At 39.8% G+C, this 19186-nt stretch overlaps 1 protein-coding gene across 1 annotated transcript in view; it reads left to right on the top strand.

Annotated features, from left to right (window-relative positions):
* The window catches only part of LOC128738149 (otoferlin-like), an 85732-nt gene that overhangs the window by 9322 nt on the left and 57224 nt on the right, over positions 1 to 19186 (top strand). Inside the window, exons 2-4 of the mRNA XM_053833044.1 lie at positions 4853 to 4911; positions 5094 to 5280; positions 16076 to 16143. Coding sequence (XP_053689019.1) covers positions 4853 to 4911; positions 5094 to 5280; positions 16076 to 16143 — 314 coding nt within the window. The remainder of the gene's footprint in view (positions 1 to 4852; positions 4912 to 5093; positions 5281 to 16075; positions 16144 to 19186) is intronic.

Below are 19186 nucleotides of genomic sequence, written 5' to 3'. Positions count from 1 at the left end.
AGTACAAACTGAAAGCGGAGAGTGGCGGAGGCGTATGAATCACGAGCTACAGGCACTGCTTGGGGAGATTCCCATCGTACATCTAGCGAAAGTTAGCAGGCTACGGTGGGCCGGACACGTCGTAAGGATGCCGGACGACAGTGCGACGAAAACGGTCCTCTTCAACAACCCCACCGGCACCAGGAACAGGGGGGCCCAACGTGCACGATGGCTCGACCAGGTCGAAAGCGATTTGCGACTTCTGAGACGACTAGGAAATTGGCGAATTAACCTGTGTTGTACATAAATCATGAATCTCGGATGATCTTTGTCACAATCTCGAGTTTTGCAAGCCCCCCAGTGGGCGGCGCTTCCGGCGGGCGGGTCACCGGCAACACTCGCGACCGTCTCGTCCTGAATGATCTAGTGTTACTATATATAGTTTTTGTGGTCTTGTATTGACTAATGTTTTATGGAAGAGTCTCGAATTTCTCGAGTTCGATTAGTTTTTGAGTTTCGCAAAAATTTCTGTTTTATTTGTATGAGAGTCCATATTCCCCTACCACAGGGGTGAGAGGTCTCTAACTATCGTAAAATAAATTCAAGACTCCAAAATCTCCCACATGCCATATTTGGTTCCATTTGATTGATTAGTTCTCGAGATAAGAGGAAATTTGCATTTCATTTGTATGGAAGACCACCCTCTTAAAGGGGAGATGGGCCATAACTCGCTTTCTAAAGAAGAGAGGGGTCTCAATTCACCATAGAAAAAAATCTTGCGTCCAAAACCACTTACATGTCAAATTTGGTTCCATTTGCTTGATTAGTTCTCGAGTTATGAGGAAATTTGTTTTTCATTTGTATAGGAGACCCCCCTCTTAAAGTGGGGAAATCCATAGAAAATATACCATAGAAAATATTCTTGCCTACAAACACTCTAGAACTAATCAAGCAATTGGAACCAAATTTATCATATTGGTGATAAATTTGGTTCCATTTGCTTGATTAGTTCTAGAGTTATGAGGAAATTTGTATTTCATTTGTGTAGAAGCACCCCCTCTTAAAGTTGGGAGGGGTCCTAATTCACCATAGAAAATATTTTTGCCTCCAGAAACCTCCACATGCCAAATTTGGTTCTATTTGCTTGATTAGTTCTCGAGTTATGAGGAAATTTGAATTTCATTTGTACAGGAGCCCCCCCTCCTAAAGTGGGTAGGGGTCCCAATTCATCATACAAAAAATTTTTGTCTCCAAAAACACCCACGTGTCAAATTTGGTTCCATTTGCTTGATTAGTTCTCGAGCTATGAGGAAATTTGTATTTCGTTTGTATAAGAGCCCCCCCTCTTAAAGTGGGGAGAGGTTCTAATTCACCATAGAAAATATTCATGCCCTAGAAAACTTTCACATGCCAAATTTGGTTCCATTTGCTTGATTAATTCTCGAGTTATGAGGAAATTTGCATTTCATTTGTATAGGAACCCCCCTTCCTAAAGTGGGGAGGGGTCCCAATTCATCATAGAAAAAAAATTTGTCTCCAAAAACACCCACGTGCCAAATTTTGTTCCATTTGCTTGATTAGTTCTCGAGTTATGAGGAAATTTGTATTTCGTTTGTATAGGAGCCCCCCCTCTTAAAGTGGGGAGTGGTCCTTATTCACCATAGAAAATATTCTTGCCCTCGAAAACTTTCACGTGCCAAATTTTGTTCCATTTGCTTGATTAGTTCTTCAGTTATGAGGAAGTTTGTATTTCATGTGTATAGGATCCCCCCTCCTAAAACGGGGAGGGGTCCCAATTTATCATAGAAAAAGTTTTTGTCTCCAAAAACACCCACATGCCAAATTTGGTTCCATTTGCTTCATTACTTCTCGAGTTATGAGGAAAATTGTGTTTCTTTGGTACAGGAGCCCCCCCTCTTAAAGTGGGGAGGGGTCCTAATTTACTATAGAAAATATTCTTGCCCTCGAAAACCTTCACATGCCAAATTTGGTTCCATTTGCTTGATTAGTTCTCGAGTTATGAGGAAATTTGTATGGAAACCCCCCTCTTAAAGGGGAGAGGAGTTATAATTCCCCTTATAAAGAGGGGAGGGGTCTCAAATTACCCTAGAATAAATTCTTGTCACCGAAAACACCCACATGCCAAATTTGGTTCTATTTGCTTGATTAGTTCTCGAGTTATGCAGAAATTTGTGTTTCATTTGTATGGGAGCCCCCCCTCTTAGTGGGGGGAGGGGTCTCTAACCATCACTAAAACCTTTCCTGGCCCCAAAAACCTCTACATGCAAATTTTCACGCCGATTGGTTCAGTAGTTTTTGATTCTATAAGGAACACAGGACAAACAGACAGATAGACAGACAGACAGACAGAAATCCTTCTTTATAGGTATAGATTAAGCGACCAGTTGGATAACCCGAAAAAAAGGAAAAAAAAGAAAACAATCATACATTGCTAATTACCCGGACAAACCAAAAAAGATTCGCACAGAATCTCTGAGATTCCTCACAGTTGAATCGTGTTCTGAAATTTTGCAGAAGATTCGTACAGAATGCCTTACTTATAGAATCAGGATTCTAGTATGAGAATCCAACAGACGTATGCCCAAGGTTCCTATAACTCGGTAAGGGAATTCGCTTCACTATGACCTAAGAATCCTCAGGATTCTGAAAGCAAGAATCCTGTGTGTACAGAGTACACTCAAGTTTTTTGTTACACGGTTTATTTTTACGATGTTTGAATTAACGCAGTTTTTATGACGATTTTTGAACAACATTTTTCTACAACATTTTTCGAATTAACGCGGTAATACACTCTTAGAATTCAAGATTTTAAAAATCCGACGAGAATTCGACTGTCCAAAGAGACAAGAATCCTAGAAACCAAGCGTCCGAGAAAATAAAATCCAAAAATACGAGAGCCAAGGATCTGGGATTCCAAGAATCCGATGATCTGAAAGTTCGAAAGTTCAAGGATGTCCAAGGAAGTCCAAGAACCAAAGGTCCAGGGGTCCAAGGGTTCCAAGGGCTGTAAGAGAATGCGAAAGTCTAAGTGTCTGCGAGTTCAAGAATCCGAGAGTCTAAAAATATGAGAGTTGAAGAGTCCGATATTCCAAGAGTATCGTTCAAAAATTTTACGGTCTGGGAATTGCAAAATCCAAGATTCCGAGTGCCCAAAATCCGAGACTCCAAAAAACTGATGTACCTGAAAATTTGTAGATCCAAGAATTCAAAAGTCTTAGAATCAAAGAGTCCTAGAATCAGGGAGTCCAAGAATTTGAGATTCCAGGAATCGGAGAATCCAACAGTCCGAGTGCCAAGAATCCGAAAACCAAGAATCGGGACGGGACCTCCAAGAAACGGACGGTCTGGAAATTCCAAAATCCAAGAATCGGAAGATCCCAGAATCTGAAAGTCCAATAATCCGTTCCTTTTGACATCTTTAAGATGTAGACTAGAAACTAAACCGAATTTTAATTTTGAACTGGTGATTTTGTGTCTTTATGCAGTATTTAGAACTACAACCAAATGTCAATTTCATTAACAATCCTTTAAAACTTATTCATACAACTAACACTCACTTTTTACAACACTCTCTTTTATTGGGACATCAACGTGATTCATTTCAATATGGAGAAAGCTAATGATGGCTGTTTCGTCGAAATGATAAAGAAACGGATGACATTCTTTAAAATAGAAATAAAGTAGCAGCTTTAAAAAAAACCGCCGCACGTAATCGTTGTCACGACACAAACGTCGTACTGTACGTGACACATATTAGTTATGGTGTATTTTATAACTAGAAAAAAAAGCGTGTCCGCCGTTTACATAAAAAAACAAAAGATTTAAGCTACAGAAGCGAAAGCTCGCGCGGAAGAAAAAAAAACACTGCAACCAACAGCGAGAAGTGCGGTAAAATTGCAGGCTAAATGGAACGAACTCCGTTAAGAAAGACACAAACCCGGGCGTGCTCAAGTGATTGTGCTGTCCATTTGTGTTCTGTCCTTCCCTTCCTTTTCAGTAGTAGTCAAAGTTGTATCCGGTTTGATGAGGTTCTTCTCTTCTTACAGCCCCACACAGAGAAGAAGAAAAACTTCTCGACTCTTGAAACCGGAGAAAGTTATTCTAACAAGAGGAAACTAATCAGCATCGTGATGTAATGGTCAATTTACTCTAACAAGAGGCTTTCCTGCTCCGCAGGTAAAAACTACTTTTTCTGTGTTCTTTAATTTTATTAGAATTTTCAACTGTAAGCTAAGGGAAATAAACTCTCTTTTCCGGTGAATACTTTCCATAAATTTCGACTCCTTTTGGTTCGAGGAAAGCATAAGCAAGTCACACGCCTACACCTTTCGGTGCAGGTCACATAATTGATAGCAGATAAAATTGCCTCCCACTTGAAGTATTTCCGGGAATCACCTACCGAACCGTATCGTCTTCCATCTTCCGAGAAGCAAATGACAGAGCACCTGTTGGTTGCCAAAACTGACACGCCGAAGGCGAAGGCGGGCGGTGCTTGACATTGGACATTGATTTATCGACGGAACAATCTATCAATGTTACCTCGTTGGGATCTAAACGAAAACGATCCTTCACTAAATATTCCGGCCAATTAACTTAAAACAAGAATATTTTTCCGGTGAAATTTGGCAGCACAAACCCGTATACAGTTATTTCCAACCGTTTTCCGGGACGGTAAAAGACCCACAAACACCGAATTCAATTCATTCAATTTACTCGTTGTCTGACTTGATCCAATGAAAGTTTACTCTGACAGTAATTGATTGACTGATGACTTCGGGCGGGGGGGAAATACGTCCCACCCACAACCTCTAGCTCCGTTCATAGCGTTCATGTTTTATTTCCCTCTTTACAGGTGTAGCTCACACAACCACCGAGCTGAACTGTTCGAGCGAGTTCGTCGATGTTAACCAGGTAAAAACAAATTTTGTTACGTTACCTTTCACATCCCCCGCGCGCGTGGAATGAAATCCTTTTTTAACCCATTTTTAAAAACCGGCATCCATTTCAAGCTCATTAGCGTGCGAAGCAAGATGATCCTAATTCGGGCTTTCATTCTGTGTGCGTTTTTTTTTTTTGTTTTTTTGTTTTGGCAGAGCTTCATCTGGCCGCTGGCCAGGCCGGCCGACCCGGACGAGGCGGTGATTGTCGAGCTGCGCCAGCAGACAACCAAGATCCTGCTGAAGACCGGCATCGGCGGAACGGCAAACAGTCGCGGCGGCAGCCGGGGAACCATTACGAGCAGTACGAAAATAATCGGCCGCTTCGTGCTGCTGATGCAAGGTCAGTAGAACGTGCGTGCGTGAGTGCGTGCCTAATTTTCCTCTGGGGAATATTTGGTTCGTCTTTTTTTTTTTTGGTCGTCCTATGGCTGAAGCAGTAGGTGGGACACTCTGTTTTATGTTTCTTTTTCCTTACCATGATGATGATGAATATCTTAGCTTTCAATCAGTCAAAATGGTTGAAAGCATTAATAAAATATGCATGGATGCTTGCTGAAAGGTGAGACATTCGAAAAAAAAACAGAGATTTGCAAATAATTCGGAAGAAGATGGGTTGTCGAACATTTACAATATTCAGCAGACCCGTTGGAAAAAAAACATGGTCCCGACATCATTAGCTTTCTTTCGGTCTCCGTTAGGGGCAATTTTGCACGTAATATCTATCATCTTTCCTATGCATAGGAAGTATAACAAAAAACCTTTCAACTGAATTGAAATTCACTTTACCAAAACCATAAATTAGATAGCCGGTAGCTTGCTGTTAGATGGAAAGAGGTACTTACCTTTCAAGAAGGCATAATGAAACCACCGATTAACAGACATAACACACAGCTTCGATCGCCATCGTTAAGAAACGATCATTCCACTTGACTCCAAGGATCCAAAAGTTCCATGAATCCTAGAGTTTAAGAATATATGATTGAGTCTAAGGATGTGAGTTTCAAAGAATCGGAAAGTGCGGACATCCTAGAGTCGAAGAATCCTAGAATCAACCACTAGTATTATATGAATTTGAGAGTGTAAGAACCCGAAGGCCTAAAAATCGTCGAGTGTCAAAAACCGGAATTCCAAAAATCCGTGAGTCCCAGAATTTGAGTGTACAATAATATAGCAATGCGAGAATCCAAAAATCCGAGATTCCAGGAGTCCAGAAGTCCAGGAATAGAACAGCTTCAGTATCTTATTGCCCAAGAATCTGAGCGTACAAGAGTCTGAAAATCCAAGACTTCAAGTGTTCCGAAATCTGAGAGTCCAAGAATCCAACAGTCTAAAAAATTGAAGATCCGAGAATCCGGGAATCAAAGGATCCGAGAGCCTAAGAATTCAAGAGCGTCCAAAAATCTAAGAATCCAATATTTCAAAAATCCGAGACTATAAGAGTCCGACGGTCTGAGACAAGAATCCAAGAATTCGAAAATCCAATGATTCAAAAGTCGAAGCATCCAAGAGTCCAGAAATTGGAGAGTCCAAGAAGCTAAGAGTTCGAAAGTATTAGAATCAGCGAATCCAAAATCCAAAAGTCTAAGAGCCCGAGAGTTCAGAAATTTGATAGCCCGAAAGCCAAGATTCGAGATTCGATGAATCCGATGGTCTGTGAATTCGAAAGTCCAATGACCCGGGTATTCAAGAATCCGAGAGTCCAACGGTCCGTGAGTTCAAGATCCGACGATCTGAGAATTCGAAAGGATGCGGGAGACTAAAGTCCATGGCTATCCATGGATACAGTGTTTCAAGATTCAGAAATCCAAGAATACGAGAGATTCGGAATCCGACGGTCTATGAACTTAAAAATACAAGATGTAGGAGCCCAACAACCCAAAAGTTTATGTGTCCAAAAATCCACATACCCGAGAGAAGGATGTGGGTCTCCAAGAATATGAGATTTCAAGAATTCAAGAGTCCAGAAATCCGAGAGTAAAGAATCCGAGAATCCGCGGGTCAAGCTTTCGGAAGCTCAGAAATCCAAGGGTCTGAAATCCGAGATTCCAAGATACCGAAAGTCTAGGAAAGCCAGCGTCCAACAATGCGAGAGTCGAAAAATCCGCCGTCCAAGGACTGAGAATCCAAGAGTTCAAGAATACGAGAGTTCAAGAAACCGAGAATTTGAAAACCCAAGAATTCGAGAATCTGCGAGCTAAGAATCCGAGAACCCAGTAGTCCGACGGTCTGAGAATTCGAAAAACAAAGAATCCAATAGTCAAGAAATCCGAAAGAACTAGAATCCTAGAGACCAAGAATCCGAAAATCCAAGATTCTGAGAATTTAAAAGTCGCACAATCCGCGAGCATAGAGTTTGAGATTCTAAGAATCCGAGAGTCCAAGAATTCAAGAATCGTTAAATCTGAATGTCCAAGAATCCGATTACCAAAAGTCCGACAATCCAAGAATCCGAGGTTCAAAAATCCAGGAGTCCAGAAATGCGAGAATCCAAGAAGCCGAGGTTCCAAGATACCGAGAGTCCAGAAATCCGGTAACTCAATAATCAGACGGTCTGAGAATTCAAATTTCCAATAATCCGCAAAACCAGAATCCGAGATTCCAAGAAAACGAGTGTTAATGTATTTAAGAGTCCAGAAATCCAAGTGTGAAGGAATCCGAAAGTCAAGAATCCGAGAATCCATAAATCCGAGTGTCAACGTCCGCGAGCCAAGATCTGAGAACCTGAAAGAACCAGAAATCCTAGAGTAGAGAACTCAAGAGTTCAACAATCCGTGAGCCAAAGCTCCAAGATTCTAAAAATCCGAGAATGTGGTAATCCAACGGTCTGGGAATTCGTCAAAGATTCCGAGAGTCCAGGAATCCGAAGGTTAAAGAATCCTAGAGTCAAATAGCATAATGATCTGAGAGTTCGAAATTCCAAGAATCCTACAGTCGAGAACAGTCCTAGAATTCAAAAGACCCAGAATCCGAGAGTTCAGTATTCTAACGAATTATTCAAAACGCCAAGAATCCGAAAACCTACAAATTGTGAGAGCTCAAAGCCGAAAGTCCACGAACACAAGTTAAGTATTCGAGAGTCCAAGTATCCGAGATTCTGGGATACCGGAAGCCTATAATTCGAGATTCCAACAATCCGAGAGTCCAAAAATTCTAGAGTCCAGAAATTCGACTGTCCAAGAATCCGGGATCTAAGAATCTGAGATTTCAAGCATATGAGAGTATATAATTCCGACGGTCGAAATTTCGAAAGTCCAAGAATCTACAAGTTCAAGTATACGACAATTCGGAAATTCGAGAGTCCGAGAATCTGACATTCCTTTAATGTAAAAATCTGAGAGTCGAAAAGCTCGAGAGTCCTAGAATCTAGGAGTCTAAGAATCAAACAGTCAATGAATCCAATAGTTAAAGAATTCAAGTGCCAAGAAACCAAGACTTCGAGCTTCCAAGAATCTGATAGTTCAATAATTCAAAAATCCGGAAGTCCAAGAACGCGATAATCCCAGAATGTGAGAGTACAAGAATCCGACGGTCTGAAAATTCGGTAGTTCAAGAATCTGAGAAACCAAGAACCGATGAATCCAAGAATTCGAAAGACCTTGAATTCAACAATCTACGAATTCGAGAACCGGAAAATTTGAGAGATCAAAAATCTAAGGGTAAAATAATTTGGGAGTTTAACAACTCAACAACTCAATAATTCCAGAATCTGATTCTCTAAGAATTTGAGGGTCCTAGAATCCTGAGCCCGACAGTTCATGAATCTGGGATTCCAAGGATCCGAGAGTCCAATTATATGACGGTTCGAAGAATTCGAAAGTTCATGAATCTGAAAGTCCAAGAATTCGAATGTGTATGAATTCATTAGTACGAGAATCTGACAGTCCAGGAATCTGTTAATTTAAGAATACGAAAGTCCATGAGTTCAAGAGTTCTAGAACCCAAAAATCTAAAAATCCGAGAGTTCAAGAATCCAAGAGCAATAGTCCAAAAGTCCATGAGTCCGATAGTACTAGAATCTAAGAGCCTCAGATTCCAAGATTCCAAGAAAACAGCAGTTCACGAACTCAAGGTCCAAGAATCGATCAAGACCTAGAATTTAAAACTCCTAGAACCTAAGGCTAAACAAATCCGGCGATTTGAAAATCCCTACAGGAATCCGGGATTCCAAGAGTAGGAGAGTTCTGAGGGCTGAGTTTCTCAGTGTCCTAAAATCTGAGTTTTCAATAATCCAAGATCCTAAGAATCCGAGAGTCCAAAAACCCGCGTGCCAGGCATTCGGAAGCTCAGAAATCCAAGGGTCTGAGAATCCGAGATTCCAAGATACCGAAAGTCTAGGAAAGCCAGCGTACTTACAACAGTATGGAAATCCGAGAGCCGATATTTCGATAATCAGACCGTCTGAGAATTCGAGTCCAAGAAGGCGGAAGTCCAAGTGTTCGAGAGTTCAAAAAACCATGTTCCAAGTATCCAACAGTCTGAGAATTCAAAAGTTTATGAATACAAGAATACATGAGTTCAAGAAACCGAAATTTCAAGAATCCGAGATTTCAGGTATCCAAGAGTACAAGAATCCGAGATTCCACGAATGCGTGAGTCTAAGAATCCTAGTCTGACAATTTGAGCACTCAAGAGTCCGACAGCACAGAAACCCAAGATTACAAGTCTAATAATCAGACGGTTTGAATACTCGAAAGCTCAAGAATACAATAGTCCAAAAATCCGGGAGCCCAAAACCGATATTCCAAGTATTCGAGTCCAAGAAAAAATCTAATAGTTCTGAAAGAGTACCCAATAAATAACGAGAATGAGCCAAAAACAGTCCAAAACAATTCCCAGGAGTCTAAAAAAGAGTCCAGAGAAGAACCCTAGAAAAGTTCAAGAAGTCTAAGTGTTCAAGAAACAGTCTTAAGCAAGAATTCAGAATGGAATCTAAGAAAGTGTCCCAGCAATAGTTTAAAGAATTGTCCAAGAAAGAGCCCAAGAAGAAATCTTATAAAAAGTCCAAGAAAGAATCTAAATAAACACAAATATGGTTTAAGAAACAATTCAAGAAAGTGTCTAGGAACGAACTTGAAACGAGTGGATGAAAAAGAAAAGGAGTTTAAGGAAGAACGCATGAAATATTCTAAGCTAGAGTTCAAAAAGGAATTGAAAAAAACTAACCAAGAGAGAGTTCAGAAACCAATCTAAAAAAGAGAGTTTATGAAAAAGTTCAAAAAAGCATCTAAGAATCCAGAAAACTATCTAAGAAAGAGTCTTAGAAGGAATCCAAGAAAAAGTCGGAGAAAAAGTCCAAAAAGCAGTTCAAGAAAGAGTCCAAGATAACGTTGCTTACTTTTGCTAGTGTAAAACGCACCTGAAAGAACATAAGAAAGCAACAGAACTTGCAACTCTACTGTAGCAGCACACAGTGGATTCTCTTACATAGGAGCGAGAGAGTTGCAAGATAAATTCTTCTTTCTTTTGATCCAGTGCCGATTCGCACTTTTACCCCACTAGCGGGGCAAAAGTGCGAATACCGCGGGGCAAAAGTGCGAAGCACGAATCCATGAAATTAGCACAACAGTAGCTAACAAAACCATATTGTCTTCAATCTGCGTTATGTTTCGGTGAGGAATATGCTCAATTTGCACCTTTCCTATTTTGCGCTGGTGTATTGTAGCCTCCGTTAGATCGAAACTTTTCCAAACCTTTGTTTTTTTGTTTCATCAGCGGAAAAACATTATTTTCCTTCGACCAACATCTGTAGAGCATACAGTTTTCTGCAGATCTTCCACTTCTAGTATCTGTAATATAGTACCTAAAGCTGTACATAATTAGCTATACATCTTTGTCTTGTCCATGAATCGCACTTTTGCCCCGTCCGTGAATTGCACTTTTACCCCGCTAGGCGCTTGACGGGGTTAGATTAAATTACGGAAAAGCGAAATATATTTTGTAAATTCTTTTCACCGTGTTTTCAAAACAGATATGTGAGTGATGTAAAACGCTGCTAGAAATTTTCAACAAGTAATATTCTCCTGTTGATATCGCATTTGCCGTATAACGAAAAATTACAGAAAAACCACCCTAAAATAACATTTGCACATAACTCAGCAACTATGCCTCGTAAGCAACCAAAGTTTACGTTAGATTCAAGCTGTCAAAGTAGTCGCCCATCCATGCCAATGTGGTCAATTTACTCGGAATCTGCACCGATAAATCATTGAATCGCACTTTTACCCCTCCTTACTCTAATCAGTTAAGCTTTGGCTACCGTCTTGAACACGTAATGATATTTAATTATATGTGATAGTCCAAGAAACAATCAAAGAGAATGTCCAAGAAAAAATATAAAAGAAATTCCAAGAAAAAGCTCAAGAAAATGTCCAGAAAAGAGTCCATGAAAGAGTCTAAGGAAAAGTTCGAAAAAGATTCCAAGAAGGAATCCAAGAAATAGTTCAAGAGAGAGTCTAAATAGAGCTCTTGAAAGAGTCCAAGAAAGAGTCCAGGAAAAATCCCAAGAAAGAGTCTAAAAGAGAGTTCGAGAAAGAGCCTCAGGAAAATTCGAAAAAAAAACGATCGATGAAACGGTCCAAGAAAAGTCTAACACCGAATCAAAAAAGTCCAGAAAGCCGTTTAAACAGGGGCCTACGAAAAAGTCCATAAAAAAGACCAAGAAAGATGCCAAAAATGAGTCCAACAAAAAGTCGAAGAAGGAGCGTAAAAAAGTCTGAGAAAGACTTTGAGTTCAGTTCAAGAAAGATTCCATCAGAAGAAAGAATTCAATAGAAAGTAAAAAAAAAACAGTTAAAGGAAAAGTATTAAAAGACCCTAAGGCTGTGAACCATTTCGCGAAATTTTTAACTTTTTAGTTAAAATTTGACAGTTTGATGGTTATTTCTCCTCGAGTGGTTAAAATCAGTTCAGAATGCGAACCATTTCATATTTGACGGATTGATAGTTTTTTTTTGTTCAATGAGAGCCTATAAGGTGAGGATGAAAATATTGTTTATTCTGTTCGAGTTAAAATTGGATGAATTTTTGATGTTGATTTGCTTTTATTTGATAGATAAAATTCAACTCATTTCAACCCGGGTTGTTTGAACAAATTTATTATGCGATAAGCATCCATACCAATGCAAAAAAATTCCAACGAAAAATCAGTGAAACACGCCGAAGCTCTCTTCCTCACCTGTGCATATCTCATTGGCTCTGAAGCGAACCATCGAACTGTCAAAACCATGCTCCCGAGCAGGGTTATTTTCGAAAAACCATCGAACTGTCAAATTTTAACCAAAAAGTTAAAAATTTCGCGTAATGGTTCACAGCCTAAGAGAGCAGAGTCCTAAAGAAGGTGTAAATAAAAAAGAGGAAGAGTCCTGCAAGTGTCCACGAAAGGGGTCAAAAAACGAGTTCAAGAAAAAATCGAAGATAAACCACGAGAATCCGTCCAAGTCCAAGAAACAGTCCAAAAAAAAAGTTCAAGAAAGATTCCAAGGAAATGTGCAAGAAAGAATCTAGGAAAAAGTCCTAAAGAGTGTCCGGGAAAGCATCTAAAGAGTACAAGAAAAATTCTGAAAATGAGTTTAAGAAAAAGTCCAAGGAAGAATTCCAAGATAAAGTCTAAGGAAAGTTCCAGAATGAGTTCACGGAAAAGTCCAGAAATGAAAAAAAATCCTAGAAAAAGACCGAGAATCTAAATGATGTCCATGAAAGAGTCCAAAAATGTCCGTGAAATAGTTCAAGAAAGATTCCCAGAAGGAGCTCAAGAAATAGTGCAAGAAATAGTCTAAGAAAGAGTTCTAGAAACAGTCTAAGAAAAATTCTAAAAGCGCGTCTGAAAAAAGTCCAAGAAAGAGTCCAAGAAATAATTCTAGAAAGTGTCCTAGAAAAAACCCAAGGAAAAATCTAAGAAATAATTTAAATAAAAGTCCGGGAAAGAATCCGAAGAGTCTAAGAAAAGATCAAAAAACGTCCAAAGAAACGGTCCAAGAAAATATCTAAAAATGGGTCTATGAAAAAGTCTAGGAAAGATTTCAAGAAAGATTCCAAGAAAGAGTCCGATAAAAAATCTAAGAAAAAGTCCAAGAAAAACCCAAAGATAGGGTCTAAAAGAGAGGCCGGAAAGCGTCTGAAAAATCAAAGCCAAAGTTCAAAAATCGTTTGGTTTGATAAAAGGGTTCCAGGAAAAGTCTAAAAACGATCCTAAGAAAGGGTCCAGGTTAGAATCCAAAAAATTCTATGTAGAACCTTTTAAATTCCTCAGCCACCCCTTCCCATTCCTTCTGTTTTTCTTCCCGTCCTCATCAGGTAAATGATGACACGGGCAAGATGGGCTAGGCACAAATCTTCCACATGATTGTGAGCAACGTGCTGCTCGAGCCAAAGATGCTGATACCTGATGTTGAGCCTTACAGGGTTCCATAGAAGAGTTCATAAAGTTTCTAGGAAGAGTCCAAGAAAGCGTCCAAGGAAGCATCTAAAAAACGATCAAAAATCGTGTAAAAAATCCAAGTTCTGCTGAATAACTTTGCACATGATTTTTTCATTCCTTTTAAATGTTCTACAAAGTTACTTGGTATGTTAAAATGCACATTTTTTGTAAAGACCATTTGTCGCTAGGACGCATAATTAATGAGTTATAAAATGTTTAGGGAAAAAATTCGCGCATTTCATTTTTTTTTTCGACGTAGGACTACGTCTTACTTTATTACGTTCGCTATAGGCTCGATACACGTCCATTCTTTTGTGTTAGTAGATAAACACATGGTTTCTTCAGCAAAGTTATAGAAAATTTAAAGGCAAACAACTTTGCTAAAGAAATGACATTTCTATCTCTGTCGAGCGCAGAGCTATAGAGCCTTTTCTTTAGAAATTCTTTAAAAATTAGTTTTTCATATTTAGCTTATGTTGGTTGTATTTTACAAGGGTATATGGTTCTAGGCGATTATTGAAGGACTCAAAACACATATTTTCGCAGAAGGTTGCAAATCTCTAGGACCTTTCCTTACAAAGCTATCGCTTATATAAGCTTTATAGTTCCTTAGCTTCACGAGCCAAAAGCGATAAATTTGTAAGGAAAGGTCCTAGAGATTTGCAATCTTCTGCAAAAATGTGTATTTTGAGTCCTTCAATAATTGCCCAGAACCATATATTCTTGTAAAATGCAACCAACATAAGCTAAGTATGAAAATCTAATTTTTAAAGAATTCCTAAAGAAAATGCTCTATAGCTCTGCACTCGATAGATATAGAAATGTCAATTCTTAAGCAAAGTTTGCCTTTATATTTTCTATAACTTTACCGAAGAAACCATGTGTCTATCTACTAAAACTAACACAAAAGAATGGACGTGTATCGAGCCTATTGCGAACGCGAAACACATAAAACGTGATTAGGGAAAAGCGGAACCCATACAAGTTTATAGTACTCGACTTAAGCTTTAATATGAAGCGCTGACGTCATAAATCCACTTGCCCCATTTTACCACATGGGCTCGTGAAGCTATGGAATATTAAAGCTTTAATATGCGATAGCTTAGCAAGTAAAGGTCCAAGAGATTTTCGATCTTCTACAAAAACGTGTATTTTGAGTGCTTCAATAATTGTCTAGAACATTGTATTCTTGTAAAACTCAACTAAGAAAAGACAAGTATGAAAAACCAAATTTTAAAGAAGTTTTAAAGAACATGCCCTATAGTTCAGCACTCGATAAAGATAGAAATTTTATTTCTTCAGCAAAGTTGCTTGTTTTGTGCGCCCTTTTGGACCACTGTGCACTGTGCAGTCGAATGTGGTTGCCAAAGAAATCATCCAAGTTTTAGTTTGTGCATAGAAAATAATAGGTTCTTCAACAAACATGGATAGATAGCTTCATTAGTAAAAACGAACTTCTCTCTATTCAACCTCGATACCGATACCGATGGCGATGGCAGAGGAAAACACAAATTGTGTGATTCCATTCCATTCCATGCCAGTTCGTCCTAATGAATGCCTGCAGATAAACAAGAAAACCGAATTCCTAGGTTGGTACAGACCTAGTAGATAGCAGGTAGATTGCTTTGTTTTAGGGTTCAAACAGTCACGTCCTCCCGTTCTAAGTTTTCACTAATTAGCACTGCAACACATTTGTTCATACATCCCTCGTACAGATCAGGATCAGGGCAGAGCAGGAGAAGAAAATAGCTGTCGGCATTGTTGGTGTGCGACGCTACGGTGAGCTATGTAAAATCATTATCCTTCTTTGTAAGCGTTTGAATTATTAATAGAATTGTCTTCGCTTCTGTTTAGTAGTAGATTGGAAAATTATAGATGCTGAATAGTACGATTCCTCAGGGAAAAATCTAACTCTAAAGTCAATTGTGGGTTATTTTCACTGTGAACCATGCGTCTCCTTTTATTACTTTTGGAACACAACCATGCGCCTCCATCGATTAAACAAGAAAAAAGACATCTCTCTTGATCCACCGCTATCTTAAGAAAGGACTTTCATCAGATTGTATTTAGAAACCGTCCTGAACAAACTGACAAACATTATTATCTCAGCTGTAACCGCACCGGTTTTTTTTTGTTGGGAGGACGCCCGTAACAACCGACCTACCGTAAGCATTTGCTTTATTCTATCATTTTACCTTCCATTTTCACCTTTTTTGTCGGCAAAACCAACAACCGTTGTTAATCGCCGCCAGCACCGACACCGACCGTTCAAAGTCGATTAACATTCATAAGCCACATATTCCGGAAGATATTACCGGACGTAATCCTCGGCCTCACTTCACTCACTCACTGAACTGAAGCTCTTCGGACAGGTACTGCTGCTTGCAGCAGCAGCAGCACTGTCCTATATAGGTTCCGCGGCGTACCACCTGCTGCTTCGCCAACAACAGTCAGTCGTCAACACGATAATCTGCACTGCCTGTCAAAAGCAAACCACAACAACAAGCGCGCAACAAGCTTCGTAGAGTAAAAAGCCTCCGCACCGCGGAAGTGACGAGCGAGTGCCCGCCCAGGAGGGGATGGAGGGAGTGAAATGTATTCCACCGCGTGTGCACTCGCTCGTCCTCCGTCCTGTCGAGTTTGTATAAGCCATAACTAACGCTATTATCCTCTTCACATTTCTTTTTTTTTTGTTGCTCGGAATGCTTGTTATCAACAGGTCTGCTAAAGGAAAACCGACTTCACATTCAGGATCGCCTGGTGGACCTCTCCAACAAACCAATTGACGTAAGTACTACAATATGCATGCATGTTTTCTTCGAAACAATACTGGAAACTGAAATGTCATTCTGTCAGCGAGCAAAAAAACCGAAACAAAAAGAATAATAATAACGCTACCATTTACGATCCAATAAATACCACGTCGGGGGCCGTAAAAAACCCGGCACGTCCAATATTTTCGCTTAAAACTTTCCGGTTCCACCGAGCGACACACGCAGTTTCATTTCAAAGCTTCCAAGCCGATAGGGGACGGCACGGAACGGAACGGAACACGCAATGGTGCGGCGCCGGTGGCACCGGCGGAAAGTTTTCCACTTTCAACTGTGAAAAGAGAGAGAGACCGTATAACGAACTGCGAAGCGAAAGGACGAGAGTGGGTGGTCCTGGCCTGGCCTGGCCTGGTCTGGTATAGTGTAACGTTACCGTTCGCGAACAGCGCGCGAAGGCCATTAATAGAATTTACATTTATTGCCTTATTAAGTGTGTATGCGTTCGAGAATGCCATTTGGGAATGGGAATAACAGTATGTATGTACATTGTTCTCGGTAGACGGTGTGGTGCCTATCTGTGTGTGTGTGTCATAAATTTTTATGAGCAGAAGAAAACCCCAGCCTCAGACCCACTTTCAAGCTTTGAACGGCCGCACTGTGGCACTCCACCAGCCGTTATTATTTATGCAGAAAAGCTTAAAGATGTGTTCAGCCTTCTTGGGTGGCTGAGCTAAAGTTGGGGTTGTGCTCAAGTTGTCCGACCGACCAACCCGACAGGGTTTCGGCGAAAGGTTCGGGGTTTTTCTGGGGCAAGAACACTACTATTTATTATGGGTCTAATGAGAATCTAATAAAATTGCCCTAAGGGCAAGATCCCGTCTGCTTTTGGCAGAGCGGTACCAAGGCGTGTACGAACTGTTGCTTGTTTAATGATTCATACAAAACATGGGACCTTTCTGGCTGCCTCCACTTATCTTTCCCTCCCACATGAGGTTGTTATGTCTAATTCAGCAAAAAGGGTTCCGAATAGTTAACTAATCATTCGTGATGTAATGTTCAACCAGTTTTCGAAATTAGCAACTCAGAAAATAAATATGAATATTTTTCCCTTTTATCATTAGTTGCGAAATTTTTTAGTATTCATATAGTTCGCCTTTTATTACATCTTCTTTTACGATTCGACTGATTTTAAAGGTCTTTCTAGGTTTGACTTACGATTGTTTAACTCATTTTATTATTTTCGCACTGATTATATTCCATAACTTGAAATATGTCTTCCTTTCTGGTAGCTTTAAATTTTGCCGAAACTAGTCTGAAGTATTTTACTTCCTTTTGTTCATCAATTTTATCTTTGTTTTGTCCCAACTTTCTTCACATTCTGTATTCTTTTTTCATTTTGTTTTTAATATGATACGTTTGTATTAACTTAAGTATATATTTTTTAAAGATAGTCTTGATTTTTGATCTTGAAATTAAATAAAAGAAAACTTCAAACTTCGTCTTCTACTAAGGCGCTCCGAAAAACTTGAGTTGCTTTTTGAGACTATTTCAATTCTATTACTTTAGAATATTTTTTGTAAATTTTGTCTCATTATGACTTAGCTGATGATCCTTTCTATTTTAAAATACTTTTTAAGTCATCTCTTAAGTCGAAAATGTATCAGTTTTAGTTTTATGATTAGAAACTCTATTAAAGTTATTTGCTCAAGTTTTCTGTTTTTCTTAACTTTATCTCAAATGTCTAATTTTTTTCGACACTGTATTCACGATTAAGATACAAATCAAAAACATCAATTTTTTCATATATTTTTTGTTCTTCTCTTTCTCTTTCTCCCACTCTCTTTCTCTTTCTTCCGGCCTTTTTCCCATTTCTGACTGTTCCTTTTTCTTCCTTTCTCTCGCTTCGTTTGTCTCTTTCTTCGTATGTATTTCCCTCTCCCTCTTTTTCTATTCCTTTTTCCACCTCTTTCTCTCGTTCTACCCTTCTCTTTCTCTCATTCTTTCTGCGCCTTTCTCTTACTGTCTGTTCCTTTTCTTTTTTGTCTTTTCTCCTCTCGTTCTTTCTCCGCTTCCTCTCTCTCTCTCTCTCTCTCTCTCTCAAACACACACTCACACATTTCTTTAATTCTCTCACTCTCTTTTCCTCACTCTCTCAATCCCTTACTGGCATCTCTCTCGTTCTTTTTTTTTCTCTCTCGGGTGCGAAGATCGAAATTAAATGTAATTTTTTATCTCCAGCCATTAGCACATCCGTTATTATTGCGGGAATCTGATAGACAAACAAACATAATATCGGACGGGAGAAACAAACATGATGACAAACAGACGGGACCGACAGGTCTGACCGGACAGACAGGTTGTTGCAGTAAACAGATAGACGGGACAGACCAATGGGATAGACAGACAGACAGACGAGACAAACGAGCCAGGTTGGCCGATAGATGAAACGGATAAACAGACTGTCGAGACAGACAAGACAGATAGATAGACGGGACAAACAAGACAGACAGTTAGACTGGACAGACAGACAAACACGGAACAGACAACCGGGACAGCCAAACAGATGAGGCGGCCAGCTGGGAGTGACAGATTGATTGAACCGATAGGAAAATGGGACAGAAAGATAAACAGACAAACGGACAGATAAACAAAGAACACAAAGGCAGACAGAATGGACAGACGGGCAAGACGGATGGAACACACATACAAATAGACCGAAAGGACAGACAGACAGACAGTATAGACAGATGGGGCAGACAGACGGGAGAAGCGGACAAACGAGAGAAGCGGACAGACAACAGACTGACAGACAAACAGACGGGACAAACCAATCGTCGGATAGATGAAGCAGACGGACAAAAAAACGAAACAGACAGACAGAAGGGACACACAAAGAGATGGGTCATATAGACAGACGGACAGTCCCGAGACAAACAGATGAAGTAGACAGACGGGACAGACAGATAGATTGGATCGAGAGCAAAACGAGACAGACAGACAGACAGACAGACAGACAGACAGACAGACAAATAGACCGAACGGACAGACAGGCGAGATAG

Source organism: Sabethes cyaneus, chromosome 1, assembly GCF_943734655.1.
Source record: "Sabethes cyaneus chromosome 1, idSabCyanKW18_F2, whole genome shotgun sequence".
Taxonomy (NCBI): Eukaryota; Metazoa; Arthropoda; class Insecta; order Diptera; family Culicidae; genus Sabethes; species Sabethes cyaneus.
The sequence above is the reverse complement of the archived record's forward strand: the minus strand, read 5'-3'. Positions and strand labels throughout refer to the sequence as shown.